Source organism: Sinohyriopsis cumingii, chromosome 2, assembly GCF_028554795.1.
Source record: "Sinohyriopsis cumingii isolate HCF-2022 chromosome 2, ASM2855479v2, whole genome shotgun sequence".
Classification (NCBI taxonomy): Eukaryota; Metazoa; Mollusca; class Bivalvia; order Unionida; family Unionidae; genus Sinohyriopsis; species Sinohyriopsis cumingii.
In genome coordinates this window covers 150,705,835-150,732,816 of record NC_142962.1, presented here as the reverse complement: position 1 = coordinate 150,732,816, position 26,982 = coordinate 150,705,835, and the positions used below count along the sequence as shown (strand labels likewise).

Below are 26,982 nucleotides of genomic sequence, written 5' to 3'. Positions count from 1 at the left end.
TTTTATCCAGCTTGTTGGAAATATCAAGTCTCAAAAGTTGAATTGTGATTATTTAATTGTATGACTTCGTAAGTCTGGCAGCTGAAAATATTGGCTATTTATGTATTCATACTTGCTTTAGAGGGTTCATTTTGGAATATTTTGTTCGGCTATATTTTTAAACAAGTTAACATGCCACTTCTATTTGGTTATATCTCACGTCGCATTATACACATATTACCTGACCCTATCTACAATTGTTTGGGCTCTCACAAAGGTTCAACGCACAGTGCGTTTGTATGAAGGTAGTTGTCAATTGACAACAGATAAATCTATAGGAAAGGCACACGGCGTTCAACACGACTCCATTGTTGACAAACTTATAGAATATAGTTTTACCTGCACGACAAAACATTTATAGACATATCTCGGCGCATTGGAAATAACATGCCCAATCTGGGATTATTCAAAAATTGGAGTGTAATTCTTTTAAAAGGGAACAATACAAATTGTTCACTATATCTATAGTGCGATTTATATTTGAATTAAAGAGTGCCTTTCTGATTTACCTGTGGTAAAATCGATTACACTCAGTTCGAAAAATCAGAGTGCTCAGGACACTTTTTCATCAAGAACAAGCCGGTTGTGTTGTTTTTAGGAGCGTCCGAGTTTAATTTTATTCGAACCTGGAAACGTTTATCGGATTTGGCATATATGGTTTACAACGATCAAGGTAAGGTTTCATAATAATACAGTGAACTGTCTTATAGCTTGTTCACAAGTCAAAGTTTTTAAAATATATATATTGAATTGACGCTTAATTGATTAATAGTTCTGATTATGAATGGGTAAGTTCTCAATTAAAGAAACGTACTAACGTAATGAAAATAACTCGAGACTTTTCACTTTCTTTAACTGAGGCGTAATTGATTAACTCGACGAAAACTGTCGTGGAGGCTTCCTTCTGTGTTGAGGTTTGAATTACGATTGCTTTCATAGAGACTCTAAACTTGGTTACGAAGTAGACTAAATGTTACTCGATAGTGTATGCAAACAAATTACTAACAATAATGAAGTGAGTTTCATTTACGCCTTGCGATCAATCAATGAAACACACGCGCTCTATCAATGAAACCCATGAGATCCATCAATGGAACTATGCAATCTATCAGATTTTACTCATGCAAATTATCATAGGAACTCATACGATCTATCAATGGAACTCATGCGACCTAACATTGGAACTCATGTGATCTGTTAAAAGGAACTCGTGCGATCTATCAGTGGAAATCCTGCGATCTAATATTGGAACTCATGCGATCCACTAATGAAACTCATGAGATATATTAATGGAACTCACACGATCTACGAATGGAACTTATGCGGTCTATCAATGGAACTCATGAGATCTATTAATGGAACTCACACGATCTATGAATGCAACTCATGCTATCTATCAATGGAACGCAATATTCACACATTGTTTAGGAGAGCATCCGCAAATGATTTCATGCCAAAGAAAGCGATAATAAGGGATAGATGGATGAGGTAGGTGTAAAAAGAGGTCAATTTTCGGACCTCGCTGTGGAATTTGTTTATAAATGATTCAATTTCTGGAGTTAAACTGATGTGGGGGTTTAATGACATTTTCTTCGATGGTATTCATGATAGAATGTTGCAATTTAGGTAATATTAATACGGTTTAATATACTGTTATATCTGTACTAATTAGATTAAACACTGTAATTTTTGTAATATTCATATGAATTAGTATACTGTTTTTCTGTACTAATAGACTGGATTATGTAGTATTATTCACTTGTTTAGGCTCAAATAAACAGTAAAACAAGAAAGTGAAAACAACAAGCTTTGAAAAATATACAATAATTTATATCCCTGGAAATATTCTGTAAAAATGAAAGAAATATGAACTGACGGTTTTATAGAATCAAATCCAAAAATAATCCAAGAATAATCCAAGAATAAAATTTTAGTAGTCCTAATGACAAAATGTTCTACTGATTTCACGTTCGAACCCCAATGAAGAATCCAAGATGGAAGACGATGACGTATGCTGAAATCTGTAGTGTTGAAGTCTACAGTTCCTTGTAGAAACAAGAATTATCACTCTGTTTTCTGATAACTGAATAAATTTTTATAACAAAACTTTCATTGTTCCACAATATTCCATGAGCACACGTATTTTCCAGAACAATAACAGAATTAATCCTTTTGAATCCAAGTAATTTGAAATAACTCCAAACCAAGTAATTTGAAATTACTCCAAACAGCACAACATACAACTAACAGTTTAACATGCCAGCTTCTACTGAGATTAATTCTCCAAAACATGGGTTATATGGGCTTTCTTAAACGTAAACAAGGGTCACGTGATCATCTTCTGGAAGTTTATAGACGCAAGTACATGTTGCATATCACGTTTACCCAGTGTGACCCTGACAAAAACCAATCATTTTTGCTCTAAGAAATAATTAAAAAAATTGTTTACATCATAAAGTCCCATCATGACCTTGGAAACAACCAATCATTTTAAAATAAAATAGAACTTGTTTACGAAGGTTGCTACAAGGTCTGAAACAAAGTCAGGATTTAGATCAACACCTGGCGTTTATAAACTAACAGTCAAGGTCAAGTTAGTTTTTAAAAAAATGTCATCTCTAGTGAATACATTTACATTACAATATCATGTAAAGAAAAATATTTATTTTTGTAAAACTGACTAATAATTAAATTGAAATAAATATATACTAAATCAGATATAATTAAATCAAATATACATAACAGTAGCAAGTGTTCCCAGTTCCTATACCAAGTAAGAAAAGTTGAAAAAACATGGTTAGAATACAATGTTGATAGCATTTAATCAAACACAAAAATTGTTGTTGTTGTTGACCACAAATCACATGTATACATGACATTAGTTGTATCGTTAGCATCATCAATCAAATATTGAAAGAAGGTCAGTGCCATGCTATGCTAAAATATATTTGCTTCTGATATCTGTACAGACATAGTTGTATGAGTGTATTGTTTCAAGTCTATGTTCTTAAAATAAGTAACAGAAAAGAGTGAAAAGCAACAAGCTTTGTAAAATTCAACAAATAATTTATTTTTCCACGAATACAACGTGTAAATAAAAAGAGAACTTACGGTATTGCGAATTAAAATCACAAAATAATCATAGAATTACAGACACAAGTCCTAATACTTTAAAGTTCTGAATAAACTTTAGTAGAAAACCAAATTAAGTCCAACGATGAAGTGTTGACGTGTCTGTGACGACCCGTGTAATTGTATGTGCCAAAAGTCTTTTGCTGAAACACAATAATATAATTCCAGGTTTGAATTCACTATATTTCCCAGTGAATGTCTCTGTCTAAGAATATTATTGTTTAAGAGCACTCTGTATTTCGAGACAAAATAATCACTTGAATAGAATAGTTTGAAGAAGTAACTTCCTGTCCACATGAACAACTGGTCACAAATAACAGAACCTGATTATGAATGATCTTAATCATGAATGAATATTTTTTTCCAGTAACAAGATTATATAGCCTTCTTCTTGACTTCAGGTCACAATTAACTTTTTCTATTTTGTAAAAAAATTCATTACCTAATCAAAAATAACCTTCTAGAAAGTTCTTAATGTTTACAAAATAACATTATAATTAATATTAGAAATATATTACTTAAATTATAATATAGAACCTAGACAATGTCAGGTACGCCAGCTAAACTGTAGAGGAATCCCAATGACCTAGACCATGATCCAAATAAACATATTGACCTCTAATAATAATGATACTGATAATGAACCCATTCACGAAAAAAGAATGTTTTAATTTAGCTATGTATAATATGTTTACAGAATAAATAAAAAATATAAATTTTAAAAAAATCAATAATTCAGGTAAAGTAGAAAATAAACTTGATTTTAGACAAGGTTAAGTTCAACATACAATGCTACAATACAATAACGTATAATGAAATTTTTAAAAAGTTTAAAAATAACTAACAAAAATGCAAATTATCTGTACATAACATTATGTATTAAGACGTTTTGTTTTTATAACAACACTATCTGACCCAGTACGTCTCTTGTATATTTGCCACTTGGATTTTTTTTATGTGTTCCAAGATCTTGCATTATCCTGAATTTTATTAACCTGATGTAATCTCATTTGAAGAGCAAATAAATTCAGAGTCAATCAGTCATTAGCCATACATACATGCATGCACACATACATACATACATACATACATACATACATACATACATACATACATACATACATACATACATACATACATGCATGCATGCATGCATGCATGCATGCATGCATGCATACATACATACATACATACATACATACATACATACATACATAGATTGTTATGTATATTTGATTTAATTTATATTCGCTTTAATTTAATTGTCTGTTTGTAAGTTTTAATTATTAATTTTTTAATTTTATCACTGAATCTTTTCATAAATACCTAATAGTAGAAGCATTGTTTCTATTTTTGACTTAGTTCCCGACCTTCATTCAAAAATTTCTGAGACACGAAAACAACTTTCTATTTTTATTTTTATCTTAGAGTAAAATGATTGGTTTTTATCAATGTCATACTGGTAGTATGTGACTTTAGAATGTAAAGAGCCCTATTTCGCTATTCTGGGTTTTCCAAAATTGAGCAGTAGTTAGATTTATTAGTGATGTTTAGAGAGATATTTCTCAGTTTGGTATTTTACCTTGGACACTGGAAAAGTCTTTGTTTGTGACCAGTTTAGAATTATATGTTAATTTTTATTCAAAGTTTTACATTCTTAAAGATTAATTCTTTTTCCTGGAAATATTTGAGTGCTCATACAGAATTCTTGAGCAAAGACATTTCCTTTAATTTTATTCGGAAATTCAAACACCGGAATCTTTTTGTGGATCAGCAAAGAACTGTGGACATATCTGTACTATAAGGGCTATAGCATACACCACCGCCTTCCATTTTGGATTTTTCGCCGGGACTCGAACTTGAATTCATTATAAAATTCATTACAAGGACTTCTAAAATTTAATTCGTGAATTATACTTGGATTATTTCTGGATTTGATTTCTTAAAACCGTAAGTTCTTATTTGTTCATTTTCACAATGTTTTTGCCCCGGAAATGAATTATTTGTTAACTTTTTTTAAAGCTTGTTATTGATACTCTTTATTTTGTTACTGTTTATTAGAGCCTAAACACGTAACAAAAGAACATACATACATACATACAGACAGAAAGACAGACAGACTGACATGTCCAGAAAAGTCAGGGTGGAAAGAAATGCAATCGTTCTCATTTCGACCTGGTCGGTGTATGAAACAATAATATAATGAACCGTTTGAAACTAACTATCATCTGCATATCTCACGACCGCCCCCACCCCTTCTGTAAAAGGCATTTATTTGCCTTCAGAAATTGTCGTCTCCCGTCCTGATGAAGCCAAAGATAAACCGATCCTTATTATAGTAGAATACCCTAATCCTATTATTGTTTTAGTCTAAGATCGCGACTTCCGCTATAACTGCGCATACATACATACATACATACATACATACATACATACATACATACATACATAACTACATACCTACATACATACATATCACACACCAACTTTTTCCTGTTTGAGAGTGACACCCACGTGACCATATAATTTTGATTTTATAGAACGTGTCCTTTATATGTGGAATAAAAAACGTTGTTTAATAAATGTTGTGAGCAGGTGTCCTTTATATTATGGCCTCGCTAACTCAGATTTTACTTTAGAAAGATTAACACGATTCAAACATAAATCTGAAAGATCATTTAACCACGTGGGCACTATGTTGTTTTCATCTAAACAAGGGTTTATTTTGTTATTTGTTGTTCTTCATGCACATCAATCAACATTTTAACTTAAGGTATCTGTACAGTGTTAAATAACTTAAGTGATCCGTAAATTGCTAAATAACCAAAGGGATCCCTACAGTGCCAAATAATTCAAGGGATATGTACCTTGCGAAATAACTCAAGGGATCCGTACAGTGCTAAATAACTCAAGGGATCCTTACAGCGCTAAACAACGACATATACTGTGTCTGTGTTGTGATTCTATCGCTGGTATGGCCCCCCCCCCCCATAGTTTCTCCTTGTTCGCATTGTGATTGATTAATATATAATATTAGTTCAAACAATTAGGACCTTTAAAATTAAGTATCATCATAGTGTGGTAATTTCACAGATACCTAACATTATCCAAACAAAAGGCAATGTAACGGTCTGTCAGTTCTGAATTAGCTGTAGTATGCTAAACTCTATTGTCAGTACTGAATTAGCTGTATGCTAAACTCTATTGTCAGTACTGAATTAGCTGTATGCTGAACTCTATTGTCAGTACCGAATTAGCTGTACACTATTATGGAAGGGGATTACCGCCATAATTATATGAGTGTATTTTCTAATCTTCCTTGACGCATTATTGTAAATGGCTGCTTGCAAGCGCTAGTGCTACTTTCACAACTGTATTAATGTATATTGTATTCTTCATTGATGCAGATTGCACGTGACAGTTTGCAAGTGCTACTTTACTTCTGCATTATTGTAAATGGCTGCTTACAAGTGTTTCGATCTACTTTCCTTCTGCGTCAATGTTTCTTGCAGTTTGCTAACTATTGAATTGATTCTGTAGTTTGTCGAATGGCAAACTTTATGTCAGTTATTACAAGCTTTGTATATTCTGTTTATAAATGTTATAATTACATCATTCCAACTGCTGTTTTCATGCAGAATTGGCCTTTCAACAATGTAAATACTAATTTTTTTATCAGTATCGTCTTTGTTGTCCAACTCCAGTCGCCATCTGTTGTCATAATAGCATACTAAAAAGTAGCATGGCATTATGACAACATACGGCGCTCTAAATTTATCAATGAAGAATACAATATACATTAATAAAATTGTGAAAGCAGCACTTGCAAGCAGTCATTCTCTCTCTCTCTCTCTGTGTAAAACAAGCGAATATCGTCAAATTTCAAATTTTAGGTAATAATAAACTGTTCTGACAAATAGAGGATGAAATATAAAAAAACAAGGCCAAATTTATGTCTCGAAAGTTTATTCCTATCACTTCCCTTACCGCTGACAATAACATCCATTCCGTAACAGTAACACCCATTCTATGACACCAACACCCATTCCGTAACAGTAACACCCATTCCATGACAGTAACATCCATTCCATGAGGTAACACCCATTCCGTAACAGTAACACCGATTCCACGAGAAATAGAGGATGAAATACTGTCCCACAACAGTAAAATCCAATCTATGACAGTAACACCCACTCCATGACAGTAACATCCATTCCATGACAGTAACATCCATTCCATGAAAGTAACACACATTCCGTAACAGAAACACCCATTCCATGACAGAAACACCCATTCCATGACAGTAACACACATTCCATGAGAGTAACATCCATTTCATGAGAGTAACACCTATTTTTCCATGACAGTAACATTCATTTTTTCATAACGGTAACATTTATTCCATGACAGTAACATCAATTCAATGACAGTAACATCCATTCCGTAACAGTCACACCCATTCCATGACAGTTGCATCCATTCCATGAGAGTCACAGATATTCTATGAGAGTCACATCTATTCCATGACAGTAACACCCATTTCATGACAGTAACATCCATTCCGTAACAGTAACACCCATACCATGACTAACACCCTTTCCATGAGAGCAATATCCATTCCATGATAGTAGCACCCATTTTTCCATGACAGTAACATCCATTCAATGACAGTAACATACATTCCATGATAGTAACACTCATTTTTCCATGACAGTAACATCCATTCCATGAGAGCAACATCCATTCCGTGATAGTAGCACTCATTTTCCCATGACAGTAACATCCATTCCGTAACAGTAACACCCATACCATGATAGTAACACCCTTTCCATGAGAGTAACATCCATTTCATGATAGTAACTCCCATTTTACCATGACAGTAACACCAATTACATGCGAGTAACATCGATTCCATGATAGTAACACCCATATTTCCATGACAGTAACATCCATTCCATGGCAGCAACATCCATTCCGTGACAGTAACATCAATTGTTCCACGACAGTAACATCCATTTCATGACAGTAACATCCATTCTATGGCAGCAACATTTATTCCATGACAGTAACATCCATTCCATGACAGTAACATCCATTCCATGAAAGTAACACACATTCCGTAACAGAAACACCCATTCCATGACAAAAACACCCATTCCATTACAGTAACACACATTCCATGAGAGTAACATCCATTTCATGAGAGTAACACCTATTTTTCCATGACAGTAACATCCATTCCATGACAGCAACATCCATTCCATGACAGTAACATCCATTCCGTGACAGTAACATCAATTGTTCCACGACAGTAACATCCATTTCATGACAGTAACATCCATTCTATGGCAGTAACATCCATTCCATGACAGTAACATCCATTCCATGACAGTAACACCCATTCTATGGCAGCAACATCCATTCCATGACAGTAACATCCATTCCATGACAGTAACATCCATTCTATGGCAGCAACATCCATTCCATGACAGTAACATCCATTCCATGACAGTAACATCCATTCTATGACAGTAACATCCATTCCATGACAGTAACATCCATTCCATGACAGTAACATCCATTCCATGACAGTAACATCCATTCCAATATTATTATCAGTCTCATATGCAAGAACACTATATAAATTTGTAGGGAGGGTTAGTGAGAATTTATGTGAAAATGGGGGTAGATTGTAAATTTAAACTATGACTCTTTGCGATCTGTAAATTACTCTTCTTTATACTCTTGAGCAATTACTGTCATAATTTGTCTGATATCTGTAGAAGCTGGTGTCAAAAGTTAAGTGTGTGTGTGCTTTCCGATATTTTATTAACTGGCTTATAAATATTTTTATTTGACCTAAATTCAAACTCTAGTAGGCAAGTTTCCAACACTTCCTACGATTCTTTTATTTTAAAAAACGAAATATAGGCATTATCTTCACATGGTGACCTTTATGCTGCAAAGCTTTGAGGTTTAGTTCAGCTTTTGGTGCTCACATATTTATATGACTACAACACCTGAAAGAGGAATGCCGTGGAGAGTGTTTGCATCGTCAACGTGAATACCTACAACGCTATAATGATCAATGTAAGCTCCGTCCCGTGTGAACGTCAGTGTGTTGGTCAACAAATTGGTAATATTGATCCCATGAGCTACATTACTGCCTTGTAATGGGTAATCTTTTGCTGGCCGATTACGCGGGCTTGACATTGACTTCGCAATACCAGCTACCTTGTGTTTTCGTTGCTGAGTCGATAATTTTGCACGTAAAGCCATTTCGTCAAATAAGCGGAAAGCAAGAGTGATCTGTCACTTTCCACCGTCAACAGCATCATAGTTGTCAGTAAAGATTTGTATGGTATTATGGTATTAAGATTTTGGCATAATGTGTTTGGAAAGTATAAAAAAACGTACATCATATGGCTATCTGCAGGCAAGCAGTGAGTTGCACAGAACACATAACTAGCACTGAAGCACTAGAGACCGGGACGTACGGTTAATAGCTTAAAACAACAGCGCAACACTACATTAAAGAAAAGAATTCCCCAAAGTAAATATATTATCCAATATTAAACAACAACAGGAGAGAGAGAAAGAGGGGTGGGGTGGTCATAGACGGTAGACGTCAGTCGTAAGATTGTGTTAATTTGTTTACTTTGTTTATGATTAATGAACATTGGGTCTGTATAAACATGTTGACATAATCAGACATTTTCTGGATTTTGTCAAGTGATTTTGACCTTGATTTGGAACACACATGTAATGTCATAATGCCATGATTTTCATGAACATTTTCACGTGAAAACTTTTGGTCTCAATTACGCCATGTTTCATTTTATGATCATGCTGTTTTTGTATGTTTGAGTACACATGTACTGTTTGCCATTAACATGAGGTTCAAGTTCCCAGTCTGACATGACAACGCGATTTCTATTTGCATTCGTAACAAACGTCGGTCCACTTATCACGACATGGGCAATTTTCAATCACTTCTCTCCACGCTTATAATATCCGAGACACGGTAATACATTCAGACATTAGAAGTGCGCGTTTAGACTAGTACGGAGAGATAATATCATTGAACTGTTCATTATGTATTCCAAAGCAATTTATTGACATTTCGCAGATTCTTTTTCACCTACCATGTGTTCAATTGCATGCGGTGGCTTATTCTTTACGCATTGCAGTCGTATTCCCTAGCATACGTTTCGTTAAGTTTGTATTGAAATAAACACATTATTATCAAAATCAATTAGACAGACACACTAACAGCCCACAAACGTGTTTACTAGTTGAGGATGAAGTAATATGAGAGAGAGAGAGAGAGAGAGAGAGAAGAATGCATATCTTTCACATTTGAATATATCATTTTATCGGAATCTCTTTGGATGATGAAGATGGGTGTTAGTGTCGAAGGCAAAAATATGCACATATCCACATAATAAAACTATTTAACATGATAAACTCAAACATACTGGTTCTTTTGTATGAAGTCCACTTAATATCAACAGCTTACACCCAGATATGATATCTCACATTACCCCGACAGAGCACGAGTTTAAAGAGGTGCTTACAAGTATAAATGTGGCGTGAACCTCATCTGCCGGCACATTGTGCAACAGCAATCAGTCTGGGTTGACGATGTTTGAAGTGGCTTGAGCGTTCTCTCTCTCTCTCTCTCTCTCTCTCTCTCTCTATATATATATATATATATATATATATATATATATATATATATATATATATATATATATATATATATATGCATACTAACATTGTCGATTATAATATGCGTGCTTTGTGGAAACCAAATCATGATTTAGTACCTCTGCATTTTATATTGTCGTATTTCATTGGTGTTATTTTACTTATCGTTCATCAAATGTATGCTATTGAACTACCAGTCATTAGGTCGGTTGAAAATTCACTTGAATTTAGCAATGTAAATCAGTGCCATTAAAGGCCATTAAAACTGCACTCAAGAATGGCGTAAAATACTAGATATCGCTATTGACGGAATGTTATGAATACGGTGACTTCAAATTATTTTGTCAAATTTAATCGTTGCTTCATATATGATCTATTTTATAGACACTTAGTGATGCTCACAAAATGTTGAAAGTGACTTGCTATTACGCTTGTAAAATCATTCAGTTTTAAACATAACAGAGCATGAATAATCATTTCGTGGCGATACACATTTGGATTTTAATGTCAAATTTAGTTTATAATGCAACATTTTAGGCATACTTGAGCATTGTAATTGTAATTGAAAAGTTGTTTTGCAATACGTTTAGGATTTCAAATTAAGCATTTTGCAAATTTTTTGTAATACTTCGGCCTATATTCGCATCCCTTTTTAATGGAAATTACGTTCTTGATCTTTTGTGTTTTTCTTTTCGATTTCATACAAAATGAGATTGGTTACAACATATTTGTAGGTACACCCATATACATATATTTCATAATGACATACTGAAATATATCAGCGACAGAAACATGATATCAACCTAATGGCGATACCATCTTATATTGTCACAGCTTCCTTATCACTTTTGGAACTACTTTCTTTTTTCTTTTTAAAAGGTATATCTGCCCTTATGTAAGTTCGTGCGAACTATATTTCCATATTTAGGCTAATTTCAATTTTCTGTTCTCCTTCTCTCTCCCACCCCTCCATTTCTCTCACTTAAAATATGTCAACACTTTTGACCCTCTAGTATAAACTGATGTAATCAAAAAACTGACTCGTCAAGAATACTTAAATCAAACCAACAACAAAAAAAACCCCACAAAAAGCAGGTTTCAAGTATTGACGCTTCCATTATTAGTTTTTCAAACGAATAATATAAATTGTCAGTGATTGAACTTACATGACCTGCTGCTATTCGGTAATCTGTGACAGCTATCGTATACCTCGTACCCTCTACGACAACAGTTTGAAGAAAACTCGTTTTTACATAAAATAATCAAATTGTTCATGTAGCGATTTTAACTGTCATACCAATCATGTAATGTCTAAAACGGGAGAAATCAGGCATCGATTAATGTCGAGTGCAAACTGAAATTAAGTGACAATCAAAATTAGGGTGCAATTTTTCTTAACCAAAATAGACAGAAAACTCGCCATCACACAAAAATTCTTGTCTGAATGCAGAAATAAACAAACAAAAAATAGCGGTCGAAATCCTTACAAGTAACTCGCAATCATTAAAGATATTTTGATGATGTTTTGCACTGAAGTCTGTTATATCTTACTGTCATGTTGCTATAGTATATATACCGCAATTCGTAATGTTCACTGTATCGATCCGCCCAAGAAATGTGTTAACGAAATCATAAAAAGACATCTCTTCATTTTCGCATGAAAAAGTGTATTAATTTAACAAAATATACAATTTGAAGCATCCTATGTAAAATCTGAATTTTCAAAACAATCGTTCTAATTTGATTGCAAAATTTCAGACTTCTTATTATCAATGTAATGATGATGCCATTATTGGCGTTGACATAGAATATAGAAATGAATCCATGCAAAAACAAAAGATTTGCCTCCCATTATACGATACAAAAAATCTACGTGTTTGGACTAGATATCACGAAATATGTCTCGATTGACGCGGACACATTGTATTGTCACTGATGGCGAAGCCACGAGTGACAATACAAAATATTTCCACTTCGCGAGTGGAAAAGTCACGAATAACAACAATACAAAATGTTTCCTATTCAAGAGTTAAATATTTTCTTTCATATATATATATATATATATATATATATATATATATATATAAACAATAATGCAAAACTAAAATTTAAAGTAAATGATTCAGACAAGCAAGAGAAATTTTCATTAGTATTTGCATATTTAAATTACGGTATTAACCTTTCATTTTATCACGCTTTAATAGTGTTCGTGGTCTGCAATGTTTCGTAAATACTAATCTTCGCAGTAAGCATACATGTCTTAATTTATGTCTAATTGCTATTTCTCACTACTTTCAGGTCAGTGGGCAGTGGAGCGAATATTTTGAGGGAATCCGTTTAAACGAATAAATCCCAAAATAAATGAATATACTGCTCGTTAAAAATGTGATGCACAAATTATTCAAATTAACAATAATGAACTTTACGCAATGGATTCATGGTACAGTGTTAGACTCTCATAATGGAATTAACCGTTGGGAAAAAATCTGTAATACGACAGGACACATTTGACGTCACAAGCAGTTTAAGTGTGAAACGGGGCTCAATTGAGCGCCCGATCATAGGTGACATCGGCGATAAGAACAAAAGTTCTTCAAAGCTGCTTTCGAGTAAGGGTGGAAAGGCAAAAGGAGAAAACGCCAATTCAGTGAAGATAAAGTCAAATAGAGAAAACGCAAATCCAGACAAGGGAAAGAAGGACAAGTTCGATAATAAAGGCGCCGAAAATAATAAACCTACACCTTCTATTAATAATGATTCAGCTGATGATAGCGAGTCATCTGATAAGAGAAAGGTAGACATAAAGAGCAAGCTGCTTGCTAATTTGAACGAAAAAAAGATTTCTACGTCAAAGAAACCTGAACCAAAGGAAGAACAGAACCATCACTCAAAAGAAGAACAAAGCAAAGGACATTTGTCTGGTAAAGGACACAAAGAAACAGACCAGACTGAAAATCACAAGGTGATATCCGAACAGAAGAAGCCATCTGAAAATTTATCGAACACTTCCGCTCGGAATCAAACCAAAACACAAGATTCTGTGAAAAAACAAAACTCAACAGAAGCCAAAACAAAAGCGGAACCTGTGATTAAACCTTCCACAAAACAAAAAACATTATCAGTGAAAGAAAAAGAAGAGAATAAATTAGTGTCCGACACACAAGAAGACAGCTCGAGCAAATCCAAAAGAAACCATTCGAAATCTCCACCAAAAGAAAAGGAAAAGGTTAAGGAAGAAAAGATTCTAGATCTGGTCACCCCAAAGATAGACTCTTCTGGTAACAAAAATAAGTCTGACAAAAGTATAATTGATCATGAACGATATGAGGTGGTAGATATACCAGACGACGTGACTAAAACAGAGTCGAAAAAGTCAGACTCAAAAGGAGCTAATTCTTCTGATTATCGGCACATAGTTTCAAAGGTTGATGCATCGCTGAAAATATCGCCGCTAACTCAAACTAGTGATAAACCACGAGAAAAGGAAGCGAATAATCATATTTTTGGCAATAAACAACCCGTTGTAAATGAAAAGACTGAATATAAAACTCAGGATCTAAGAGACAAGAATTTCGCAAACGGGCTTGAGAGTGACCACAGCATAAAGACAGTTGCATTAAATTCTGATAAGAAACAGAAGTCAGATACATTCCCAGCAAACTCTGAAAAAGTTGCAACATCGAATTCCACCTGGGCACATGCTGAAAATACGAAGCAGGAGAAATTCATCCCTGATTTGACTCCAAAGTCTAAACCAGAATCAGACAGTATACAAATATCGGATGCTCGACGTGGACGATCACCGGAACGACATTCTGATCAAGGCAAAAGTATTACTAATGAACCCAAACCTGTAGAAACACCAAGGTTAAGTCACAGTTGGGAAACAGACGGAATACTTGTTCCTCCTCGAACAGGTCTTTCAGAAACGAAGTACAAAAATCCGTCTAACACCTCGAAATTCACACCATCCAATGCTCTTGTGACTTCAGTGAGCAGCATCAATACCGCTCCACTTGCTACACATCATCAAAACACTGCCAACAGAAAGGAAACAGGGACGGAATCGCCGGACTTGCGGTTACCGTCGGAACTTACTAATTTGTCGGACTTACAGAGAAAGGATATAACAAATAGTGGTGACCTTGAAAAAGATCTTTCTTTATTCAAACGACAGCTGGAAAAACAGTCTGTTTATCAAGACAAAGAGTTTGTGTCTGATACATATCAAAAAGACCAACTTACTAAAACATACAGAGCAGCTGCTTACAAACCATTTAAAACTGAACATTCTGGATCAAAACAGCCAAATACTAAAATGAGTACATCAGAGCCCGCGATGGTTGATGCTGCAGGCGAAATTCGTTTGGATTCATCAGATGTATTATACGAAGAAAGGAAAACTTTCCAAAAAGCTGAAACTGCTTACAAGAATAGAATAAAGCAATTGGAGGAGGAGGCAAACGGGTTTTTAAAAACCATTGAAAATATTTCTTCCGAGAACACTCTTTTGAGACGAAAATTAGATGAAGCAGAAACCAGTCGGGTTTTGTCCAGGGTAAATGATATCGAGGTTGCCATGGAAGGAATTGAAATACAGGGACCAGATGACGAAAAAAGGATGACTAAGAGCCCAAAATCAAGTGGTGAGGAAATTCAAAAAGAAAAAGACGATAAGCAGGATGAGGATTCTTCCAAACCTAGACCAATTTCATCTACGTGGCACGCAATGGACGACCTGCATAAGGAAATAAGGGAGCTTAAAGCCCAGCTTATCAAATTACAGTCCGATAACCATTCTGCAAATGAAGAAAATATGAAACTGAAAGCGGAGCATCTGCAGACTGTGAAACGTCTATATGCTCTAGAGAAGGAAAAGGCATCTCTTGAATCTAGCGTAACAGCGGTGGAATCGGAAAAACTTTCGAAAATACAGGGTCTGGAAAACGAAAAAACTTCAAATGATGGCACTCTTAAACATCTGAGACAAGAAAACGAAGAGTTACAAAAGAAAGTAGATGCATTAGAATTTGAAAATAAAACGCTGTCTGCTAGTCTTGCCCAGAAGAAATTAGAAACTGAGGAATTATTAGGTGCTATGAAAGATGAGGATAAATTTGACAACGAAATAAAGGAGTTAAAATCAGAAGTAATGAAGTTAAAAAATGAAAAGGATGCGATAGAACAACAATTGAAGGGAGAACTATTAAACGTTCGAAAGCAGAATACTGAGTCTCAGTCACAAAGCAACTCATTTACTACTCTGATCGATGAATTGAAGGTTAAGCTGGATCAGTTGGAAAACGAAAAGTCGCAACTGAATTCTGAACGAGACACTCTACAGCTTGCAAGTTCCATTCAGCTGAAAGAAATCGAGACACTCAAAGAGGAAAACGAGAAAGTAAAGAGAGACTTCGAGGAGGAGAGGACGAAATACGAGAAGTTGAAGGATGAAGCAAACGCTGCTAAGAAGGATTTGGAAGACACTCAAAAGGAACTTGAGAAATTCAGGGACGATCACGAAGCCATGAATAGAGATAAAGACGAACGAATAAAACAGCTGATGAATGAATTGGAAAGACTAAAATCAGACCACGAAAAGGAAAGAGAAGAATTAAAAAAAAGGTTAAATGACTTAAAAGAGGAAAATGAAAGGCTGGAAAAATTTGAAAAACACATGAATGCCATGGAAGCACGGTTGAAGAATGTTGTTGAGCAGTTGGAAACGTCTGAGAAGCAGAGACAAGACTTAGAAAATCAGATTGGTGAAAGTAAGAACGAAACTTCGACGATAGAGCAGCAAGCTTTTCAGTTGAACTTAACGATAGACAACTTGAAAAAGAAAATAACTGAATTTGACCGGGAGAAGAAAAACTGGCTCGTCCAACAAGAAAAGTTTGAAGAAATAGAATCAAGCAATCGGCGATTAACGGAAGAAAATAAGCATCTCCTTATGAAATTAGAGTTGGAAATGCACAGGAACCTGCGGCTGAATCCAAGAGGCAAATTGAAACAACTTCCACCGGCACGACCTGCTAGAACGGAGATCAGTGATCCCAAAAATATTCCTAAAAAGAATGATATTGCAGATGAATCAAGGATATCAGAAGCCGCTGAACAAAAACAAAAGGACACAGAAGGACGATTGAAGGAACTAGAAAGATGGGTGGAGGAAGTACGTGAAACCAAGGCTCAACGTGCTGTTTACATAGGCAATACAAGCACCAAAGACGAGAGAAGCAGTAAAGGGGAAGGCGGAATAAAAAAGGTTTCTTTCAGCAAGAGCAAAGCTTCACAAAAGGACTCTTCAAAACGCCCAGTGAAGAGTTCGCCATTAAAACCTAGCAGAAGTATGGAAGATTTACGGAAAGATGACGACCCTCCTTCCGCAAGATCTTCGCCCAGTCTTCCCGCAATAGACAGAGAGGTTCGGTTGACATTTGGTTTAGGTTATCGGGCTATTCACATGAACAAAATCAAGGCAGCTACAAAAGTAAAGAAAGTATTTTAACTTTCTTTACACATGGGGACGAAAAATCTCCTGACTTATGTGTTTTATGCTATCACTATTTAGTAACTCGCTTGTAATAAAGCGAATAAGTTGATTAACTTCTTACATACACGCATAGTTAGTACTTGAAACTAAGTATCTCAAATGCACGAAAGACAAACCAAAAAGTCAGACGAAGGTTTTCATGACTCTAAACGGGATGACTATATATATATATATATATATATATATATATATATATATATATATATATATATAATACATTAACTAACTAAAACCATTGAGAGTATTGGAACCCGTTTGACTAATTCTGTCAGTAGTCAGTGCTCTCGATTTTATCCTATTTGAGTGCACAATATGATCGATTTATCTGCTTTCCATTGATTTTATGGGACTTAATGCTGTTAGTTTTCCTACAAATTGTTATTAATACCGGAGACAAAAGTCAAACAGATATGCCGTCTAAAGCAAGCATCAACTGACGTGTAAGCTATGAATTTGTAACTGACCAAAGTCTTGTGCATGATGTTCTAAATCTCTGGACACACCATCACACAGGGATAGGTGACTCTTTTATTATATGGTATGAAAATTAATCACATTGTCCAAACTCTCCAATATATCGAGTGGAGATTTTACGGTTTGCAAAACACTTTAATACGATGCAGTTCGAGAGTCATGTTAAAATACTGTCTGCGAATGATTATTGTTTGTAGACAAACGTCTTCTATATGAACACTAGTGGTTGTAGTTGCATTATACCGGCTGAGTCAAATATGCTGGATAAGCGCTATTGACATATAGACAATAAAAAATTAGATTTGACAGATGTAATCATACATTAACAATAATGACGGTTATGTTACTAATTTCACGTAAGACACCTGTCTCACCTGACCTATACTTCATGAGTGATATTGAAAATATTAGATGAAACTTGTGCAGTAGTGACAAAGGCGATATTGTATGACATTATTTTCTCTATTTCTTTCATTTCCAAGAAAGCAACCCTATACAAAGTTTGTTGTGTCAATGTGGGCATTGTTTTTAAATCTAATTAAAGTAGGATGAAAGTCGCTACATAGTAACATTAATTAATCACATTGACCCAAATGGGTCACCTGAAAAAAAAGAACGTGTGTGTGTGTGTGTGTGTGTGTGTGTGTGTGTGTCAGAGAGAGAGAGAGAGAGAGAGAGAGAGAGATGATTGCCTAAACTGGATGGGAATTCATACCTAAAGTGAAATTTTATTTCAGAGTGGACAAAAGGTACTTATTTATTATCAAACAAATATAGCCATTTGCGAGTATTTTTTGTTCTGGATAGAAAACAAAATGCACATGTTAGCGGGAATAGTCACGTAATTTATTACACCTTTCTGTGTAACCTGAGAAAAGATAGGTTTTAGATTGTTCGTGAATTGTTGTTGCACATAATACTTTATATCTGGATCAAATTACCATGTAACTCTTTACATGGTTGGTTTCTTTGTTTTGACCGATTAAACAAACAAAACAACATATACTCAGACCATTCAAAACAGTCACCAATACTCTGTCGTTTCGACGTCTTAAAAAATATTTAAATGCTACTCAGTACTTTAGAGTGCAATTAGTCAAGTCGTTTTATAATATCTCGTATTCCTTTGGTAATATAAAAGACAAAATTTCCCGATATTATTTTCCTAAAGCAGCATTTTGGTGCCGCTTATTATGCTATGATCTTGTCTGTCCGTCTGTCAACTTTTCCATTTCATCTCGATGACTCCAGGTTTTCATTATACCAAGTTACTTCATTTCTGGCTTGCTTGCAGTCAGGATAGGAAGACAGCCTGTGTATTGACAAAGTAAATCAAAGTTGAAGGTCAAGGTCACTGTAGCTGAAGGGAACACAATGGTTTCCCGCAATATAACTCGAGTTGTACTTCACAAACCTCGACCAATCCTTATGGATAACATGCTCTTTGGTTAAGAAAGTAAGTTGTCAATTTTGGCGTAAAGAAAGGACAAACGTTACAGTGTGTGAATGTTGGTGGGTGGCTTGCATGTTGGAAAGAAGCCAATAGATTTTGAAATCAAAAGGCTAAAGGTGTAGTTCACTTTTGCTAACAAAGAACTATGGTCTTTGCATTATAACTTCAGTTCTCAACCACGTACCTCGCACTCAAGAGATGGAGCAGGTCTATTGATTTTAGAATCTAAAGGTCAAACGACAAGGTCAGCGTGGTTCAAGGAACAATGGCTTGTGCAAAATAACTTGTGTTCTAGAGTGAGTTCCTTACCAGACTTTGTGGGCGGCTTGTCTGAAAAAGAAACATACATTTTTTAAATCAGGTCACGGTCATGGTTAGTCTGGAAAAAAAAAAAGTTTTTGCAAGCAATTTTAGTTCAAGACCTAACCAGCGATCAAGGTCATTGAGACTCATTAGTCAAAAGAGCCACTAGCGTCAAACCATGCCAAACTAGCGCCAACATTAAGGAATATAAAGCACTAGGAGCGTATAATGTGCCGTTCTGTGTATTCTTGTTTCTTATTGGTGGTCTGTTTTCTAGTTTGAAATTTCGTCAATTGTAACAAGTTCACCATGTATGCTTTTAAACATAAATAATCTTTTATTAAACCGTGGGTGCTTAGTTTCGATTATGTAGAACTATTCTTATTCTAAGTCTGTTTTACGAAGCAAGGTTCTGCATGATCCAATATTATTTGATTCTGGACATAAAAAGGACAAATCACATTAAAATGCTCAACCTCATCATATTGACGCGACAAGACAACCTAGTCGGTACGGCATGAAAGTTTGTACCGAGAGATCGATCGATCGATCAAGAGAGAGAGAGCATATAATGGTACATGTTGTAGGCAACAACAAAATCATATCGAATGACCAAGAAATATCAGCCCTGCAAACCGTTAAAAATGTATAATAATGTATACATTCAATATTCTGAAGCATTAATTTTGAAAATCGCCTTAGGTTATGTATGCAATTTAAACTTCATACAGTATCATCAATTCATTTTTGCACTTTTGGATCATCTCAAGTAAAAAATATGCACTATAGGCTACTTTCAAGAAAATTTGTATTCTTTATTCAAATTACCCCTCAAAACGTTTGACACACCTTAAAAATAACAGGTAGGAAGGCTCATAAAACGTGTGATATATGACATACGATTTTTGTTATATTCTCTTTAGTTTGATTAAGTCCATATATCTAACGACTATTTTAAGCAAAAGTAAAGGCGCACTTGATTGTGTTGTGATATCACACGACTTTCAGTGTGGTGAAGTTTTAATTGATTACCTTCCTTCAAGCGCCAGTGTTTGTTTGTTTTAAAGATGTATTGTTACTGGGCAATGCATGTTTATTTATTGTTTCTCCTCACTCAAGGGGGCCCCGAGTGGAAGAGTGGTCTAACCGTTACTGATCGCTGCATCTAACCTCTGTCTGCGTGGGTTTGACTCTCGGGCTCGGCCAATGTGGGTATGTGAGAGAGCTTGTCGATAGTTTCTAGTGGGTCGGTGGTTCTTTTACCGGGCTTTTCCCTGGTTCTTCCTCAACCATTTATACTGGCCGCCATGTATATCCAATCTTGTGCTGAAAAATTGGTATTAAACCCTATAACAACAACAAAACATCCTCACTCAAGTTGACGTAAGTACCATAAACCTGTAACATAGTTTGGAACGTAAAAGGTAAATCTACATTTTGGAATTTTTAATTCACTTTGTGCAAAAGGATTCATATTTAAATCTCATTCTGTTCAAAGTTTCCAGTTCTCGATCTCTCTATCTCTCTCTCTCTCTCTCTCACGATCGATCGATGGATCGATCGATTTTACGAGTAGCTCTAGTGCCATCTTCACCTTGTACATAATCAGAATTAAAGAACTAGTGACACATAGCATAGCAAACCGGTGGTAAACCAGCAATTGAAAAAAAAAATAAGACAGACACCGTATAATTGATTTAATAGTCATTTGTGATCGAGTGTCTATAGAATTCACTTAAAATAAAACTTAAGGCATACCGATGTGCTGTTTAGGCAGAAACCGACATACGGGAATAGATAAATAGATAGATTTTTAATGTTTTGAGGAAACGTTTGCAACTTTTCCTGACTGTTACTAATCTCAATCAATCACTCAATCAGGCAATCACTCAGTCAATCTCCGTCCGTCAGTCCGTCTGTCTGTATGTCTATCTATCTGCCTTTACGTCTGTTTAGATCTGATCAATGAATGCATAAAAACTGGAAATGTCACCTCATTTAATTAGTTCCTAATTTTCTGAAACTTTTTGTTTTGAATTGAAGTCCTAGTTTGTTAATATTTCCAATCTTACAGATGAATGTTGAAATAAAACACAGAAAAATAATTGCAAATGTCAACAGTTAGGGGTTAACAAGTAGGGACTTGTACTACTTCTAGAGAACGTGCTCTCTTCAAATGAACGAAAACAACGGCTAACTTGTACGCAATAGAATATTTACAAAACTAGTTCAATTAAATCAATAATTCGACACGTTTAATGAATTTAATGTAAAAGCTATTCGCGTAATTTTATCAAACAAATCGTCTTATAATTAAAATGAAATGCATGACTCGTCAAATCTCGAATACTTGGCTTATCAGTACTTCCCGAGAAGACGTTATGAGAATGCTAGATCAACAAAATCGTTTCATCTGCGTCTGTATCAAGAGAAATAACTCGTACATTCTACATTTGTTAGATTAAAAATAAAAATTGAATTATGTCCCGTGCAGTTAGACCCGGCCTCGCGCATATGTGTGTATGGCAAATGAAGAGAATGTACTTTTTTATTTTAAGTATTAAAAAAATCCAACCAAAAACATAAATCTATTATAAATTAATGTCGACCGTGCTGTTGACAAGGAAAAGAAAATAACAAACTGAACTGACAATTATTTCCAATCATGTTACCGTCCGAATTCTAAGGAAACTCTTCAGTACTCACGATACTAATTTAGTTCCCAGAGTAAACATATACAAACAACATGATTTTAAAAATTAAATAACTTTAAATTTCTGAGTGCTCATGATCAAATATATCGGTAAAGATACATCCTTGCTGGTCGCTTCTGTTCAGAGAAAACCAACCATATGAGCCACGACATTTTCTGATCAAAATGTGTTTGAATCATGTGCTTTCAATACCGCACCAAAGAGTCAGTCGCTGATTAAAGCAATGACTCTTCCAAACTCAGGTTTGTAAAGGGACCGTAATTATGTCAATAAAACAATGTCTGTTTATTTAGTTACAATTAGGATATGCTCCCCAAAAAATCTTTTTGCTAAAATCTTTCTCTCGTTATTGACAAATTCTGGCCATCCAAATCTATAAATACTCTTTTTATCTTCACACTTTTCAAGACTGGTTCCCATGCTTCAATATAATTAGTACCGTGTGTCCCATAAGGACTCAAGTTACTCCCAGTACTAATGATACTTGAGACTAACATATGGTTTATTAGGATTTGGACACAGTGGAAGGTTCAGTATTGACAAACACATTTTGGGACTGTATAGGAAAATTAATAGTGATCTGTGTCCTTTTGTAACCTGGTGGCAATTAGTTCGCTTTCATTTAAGACAACCTAAGCTAATTGCACTCATTGAATACTCGAATGACCTTGGATGTTTAATGTTAATACATGCTATTACCTTAACGACCTGTAGGAATTGCAAACATTGCTTGACTCCTTTGATAGCCTGATTAGTTAGCAATAGGTATTCAAATGCAATGTAAACAATATTATCTATTCAGAACGAAATAGCATTTGGCACAGGGAGAACACCTGAGTTCAGCAAGAAGGGTACATACATGTAAGAAGAGCTAGTTCGCACCTAGCATGAGGGCTAAAATAGTACAAAAAATACCTTATGGGGAAAATACCTTATAGGGAATGTGACCTTAACCTACAGACCACAGTCATGCTTAACTTTCAAAAAGGACAAGCTATGACAAGGGCCAGTTTCGGTCCCAAATGAGATTCGGATGAAACCTCTATAGACAAAAGGCCACTCTTTCTCTTCCTTAAATACGTACTCTTTTACCAGTACTGCTGTGAGAAAAAAGGAAAGCATAACTTAAAAGTCAACAATTTTCTCCTCCATTGTGATACCTTTTTTCATGAATTATACATGTATAGTGGCTTACAATCCCCTACCAAACTGGCTGCCATAAAGATAAATTTTAAATTGTACATTTGCACACGATGTATATATTTTTTTTATTGAGTTCCGTTGATTACCTTTGACATTTTGATTCGTTTTCTTTTTAAACGTTTCACTCTTGTTTATGTTTAGCACAGATGTACTGTCAGATTCTTGCCAGAATCGCCGCAGAAAGGGCAATTGATGTATTTCTTACTCATTTTCTTAAAACAAATGGGCAACCATTTTGTACCTTTGTAGTGGCCAATGATGGTATGGAGAAGAACTCAAATAGTCCAGAACGTCAACGACTAAAACTTCTGTTTGCAAATGAATAGGTTAAGAGTTTACTTTATTTTGTTAATAAATAAATACAATTATTCCTTGTTGTGCTTGATCCAAAATTTGTGTAATTTCTATACAAATTTTACAAGACGGTAGAGGGACGTTGTAAGAAGTATACGGCGTAAGAAGCACGTGTACAGCGTGTATAGCATGGTTTTATTAATGCACCAACAGGAGATATGTTTTGACATATTCGTCGTCATTGATTTCTTATTTTATATCAAAATGAGTCTCCAGAATGAGGGAAATAGACACAAAACACCCCCACAAAAGAAAACCAAACCAAACGAAAACAAAAGAAGCAAATGGCAGGCTAATGTGAAAGGAATTTTGATTTGTACCTACTGCCACCTGCGACTTTATCTTCGATGTCATCACAGTCACGTGGTCAAATAGAAATGAACATTATCTTCTTGAATTTTCGTTTACTTTTAAATTGCAGGATATTTATACTTTTGACAGTTGTATATTCAGTGGTCAATAAAATCATGAAATGGGGCAAGATGATGAGTATCGAATTCGTGCCATAAGTATGCATTTAGTTCCCCATATTTTTATTTTTCAAAAAAATTTATAGTACTTGGAAATTAAACATGGTAAGTTAGGAATATCCAGATATTCAGCATAGCGATTTTATCTTTGTAGGATGTAGATTATGTTCCCAACCCTTCTGAATTTAAAATTGACGGTGTAACATTTCTCCTTTTGTAACATAGAACTAAACCTTGAAAGGACGTACGTCACTAGTAATAAGGTTAAACAAAACTATCAAACAGTAAAATCAACAAACTTTCAGATGTGAAATTTAACAATAAAATGTTTTCTGTTCGTCAATACGGAGTCTATACATGACAAGTAATTATATGTATTCATGCGTGTGGGTACACGCTCCAACGGGAACACACGTATACGCACACACGCATGCACAGAAATACACACATCATGTTAGGTGACACTTTTTTTTTTAAAAAAAGAGGCTGTTTACTCATTGAAAAGTAGAATTCCGTACCAGTGTTGAGATTAGCAATCGACCTGTTCATTTAACGTTTGATTTGAAAACAACGGTGCATCTATTGTCGACCATCGCCCACAGTTATGTCTATCCACATGCACATATGCAACAAACATGTGCGTTTTAAGTTTAAAAATAAAATTAAATATGTATGACATTAAATCTCCAGCAGCTGACCATTGACAAAGATGTTAAGGGTAGTCTACAAGATGGCAGTCGCCCCAAAGTTTTCTCGAAACTGTCAGTTTGACCCAACCTCCCCCCCCACAACTATCATTCCCCCCCCCACACACACACACATATGAATGGCCACCAGTTAAAATTCAGTACTATTCAACTTCGTGAAACAGTGGAACGATAAACAAGAAATGACCTAGGTCAGGCTTGTGCAACCTAGGGCCTGCGGTTTTATCCCTTTATATACAACAGGGGGTTGCCGTACAAATCGCTTATCCGGCCCGCGCCCTGGAGTGTTTGTTCTGGAATAGATAATCACAATAAACAATATTATCGGTTCTCCTATCAGCAACCAGTTGAAATAGCAGTATTTGAAAACAAATTGCATCGGTGTTATGTTTAAGCCAATTTAAATCTTTGGAAAGATAACGGCTTCAGTTATTCATAAAATAAAACAAAAATGTGACTTGACAGAGACGGACGTAAATAAAGATAAAGAGCAACGGGAATAAGCATGGATTGCATTAGAAACTGAAATTCAATCTCAAAGTTGACTACTACTTTAATATTTGCTTGTGACGATGTAAAGAAACATAATGCCTTAACACCTTTCCGGATAAAGCTCGAGGTTTGGTGACTTGCAAATCCACGTCGAATAACGCAACCCTATGTCATGAGGTCAGACTAAATTTCTTGCTTGATATGGCTGTTACCATATACCGGTAAGTGTCTAAGCTGTACGCGGAAGTGTTTCGAAAAGATATGCATGCAACAAAATTGTACATTGTAAAGAACACGTGAGATCATCCCAACAAATCATCCATCAGTATCAACACAGACTTAGGGGTCTGATTTATCGGACTAGTGTGTCAAGAGCTTAACAAAAAATAGTTCCAACTAGTTGACCTTTTAATGTTGTTTTTATTTGTGATGACTTGATAAGATCAATATAATTTGAACTAAGTAAAGCTCCTCATAAAACTTATGATCATGCAAAAAGTAAAATGGTTCATGTTAGTAGTGAATGGGGACACCCTAGGGACAAGGGGACTTTAATGTTAAATAGGGGTATATCCACTCTGGGGACAATGGAAATTTAACATGGGAAGCAATATCCACTCTGGGGACAATGGAAATTTAACATGGGAAAAAAAAGACATACACTCTGGGGACAAGGGAATTTAACATGGGAGAAAGGAAATATCCACTTTAGGGACAAATGCATCGGAACAATGGGAGAAAAAAATATCCATTCTAGGGACAAAGGCAATTGAACATGGGATTTTTTTTTTTTTTTTTTTTTTTTTTAAAAATTAAAAAATAAAAAATAAAAAAAGGGGTAGGCAATGGAAAGTCAATCTCTTTTCGAGAAATGTGGGTGGCCCTGAAAAGGGCCTTTGGACTTATGTTAATATGCCCTTAACATAAAGGGCATTTGCGGCATCTTCTTGTCCTCAAGCTGCGTCTTACTCGAGGGCCATAAATCAGTGTCTCTCCACGTACACTCTTTGTATCCACAGACTGGTGTCTGACTTGTGGACAACGGTCCACTTGGATCGGACATACATGAGCATGTCCGTCTTAAATATCATTGAAGACACAAGGGTGGATGATTCGACTGTGGTCCACATCTTGAGGCGACGAGAACAGGTGAATTATTGCAGTGAACTGCGCTTATTTGTAGGCAGACTAAGGATTGAAATGGATTGAGTTCATTGACCAATCCAAACACGCGTTACAAAATTCAGTCAGTCCGCATCCAATCCGGAGAGAACAGTCTGTGACGTCACGTGGTCTATATAGATTCGCTAGAGCCTGTGTGCAGTCAATCTATGCAACAGTGATTCAACATGACGGAAACTCAGAAAACGATTCA

The 26,982-nt window shown here is 35.3% G+C and overlaps 1 protein-coding gene across 1 annotated transcript; it reads left to right on the top strand.

The window, feature by feature from the left end:
- Positions 1-240: 240 nt before the first annotated feature.
- On the top strand, positions 241-20,562 carry LOC149806084 (uncharacterized). Its single transcript, XM_089950961.1, has 2 exons — positions 241-712; positions 13,180-20,562. Exon 2 carries the CDS (start codon positions 13,343-13,345, stop codon positions 17,390-17,392), a length of 4,050 nt encoding a protein of 1,349 aa, XP_089807087.1. The 5' UTR covers positions 241-712; positions 13,180-13,342; the 3' UTR covers positions 17,393-20,562.
- The last annotated feature ends 6,420 nt before the right edge of the window (positions 20,563-26,982 follow it).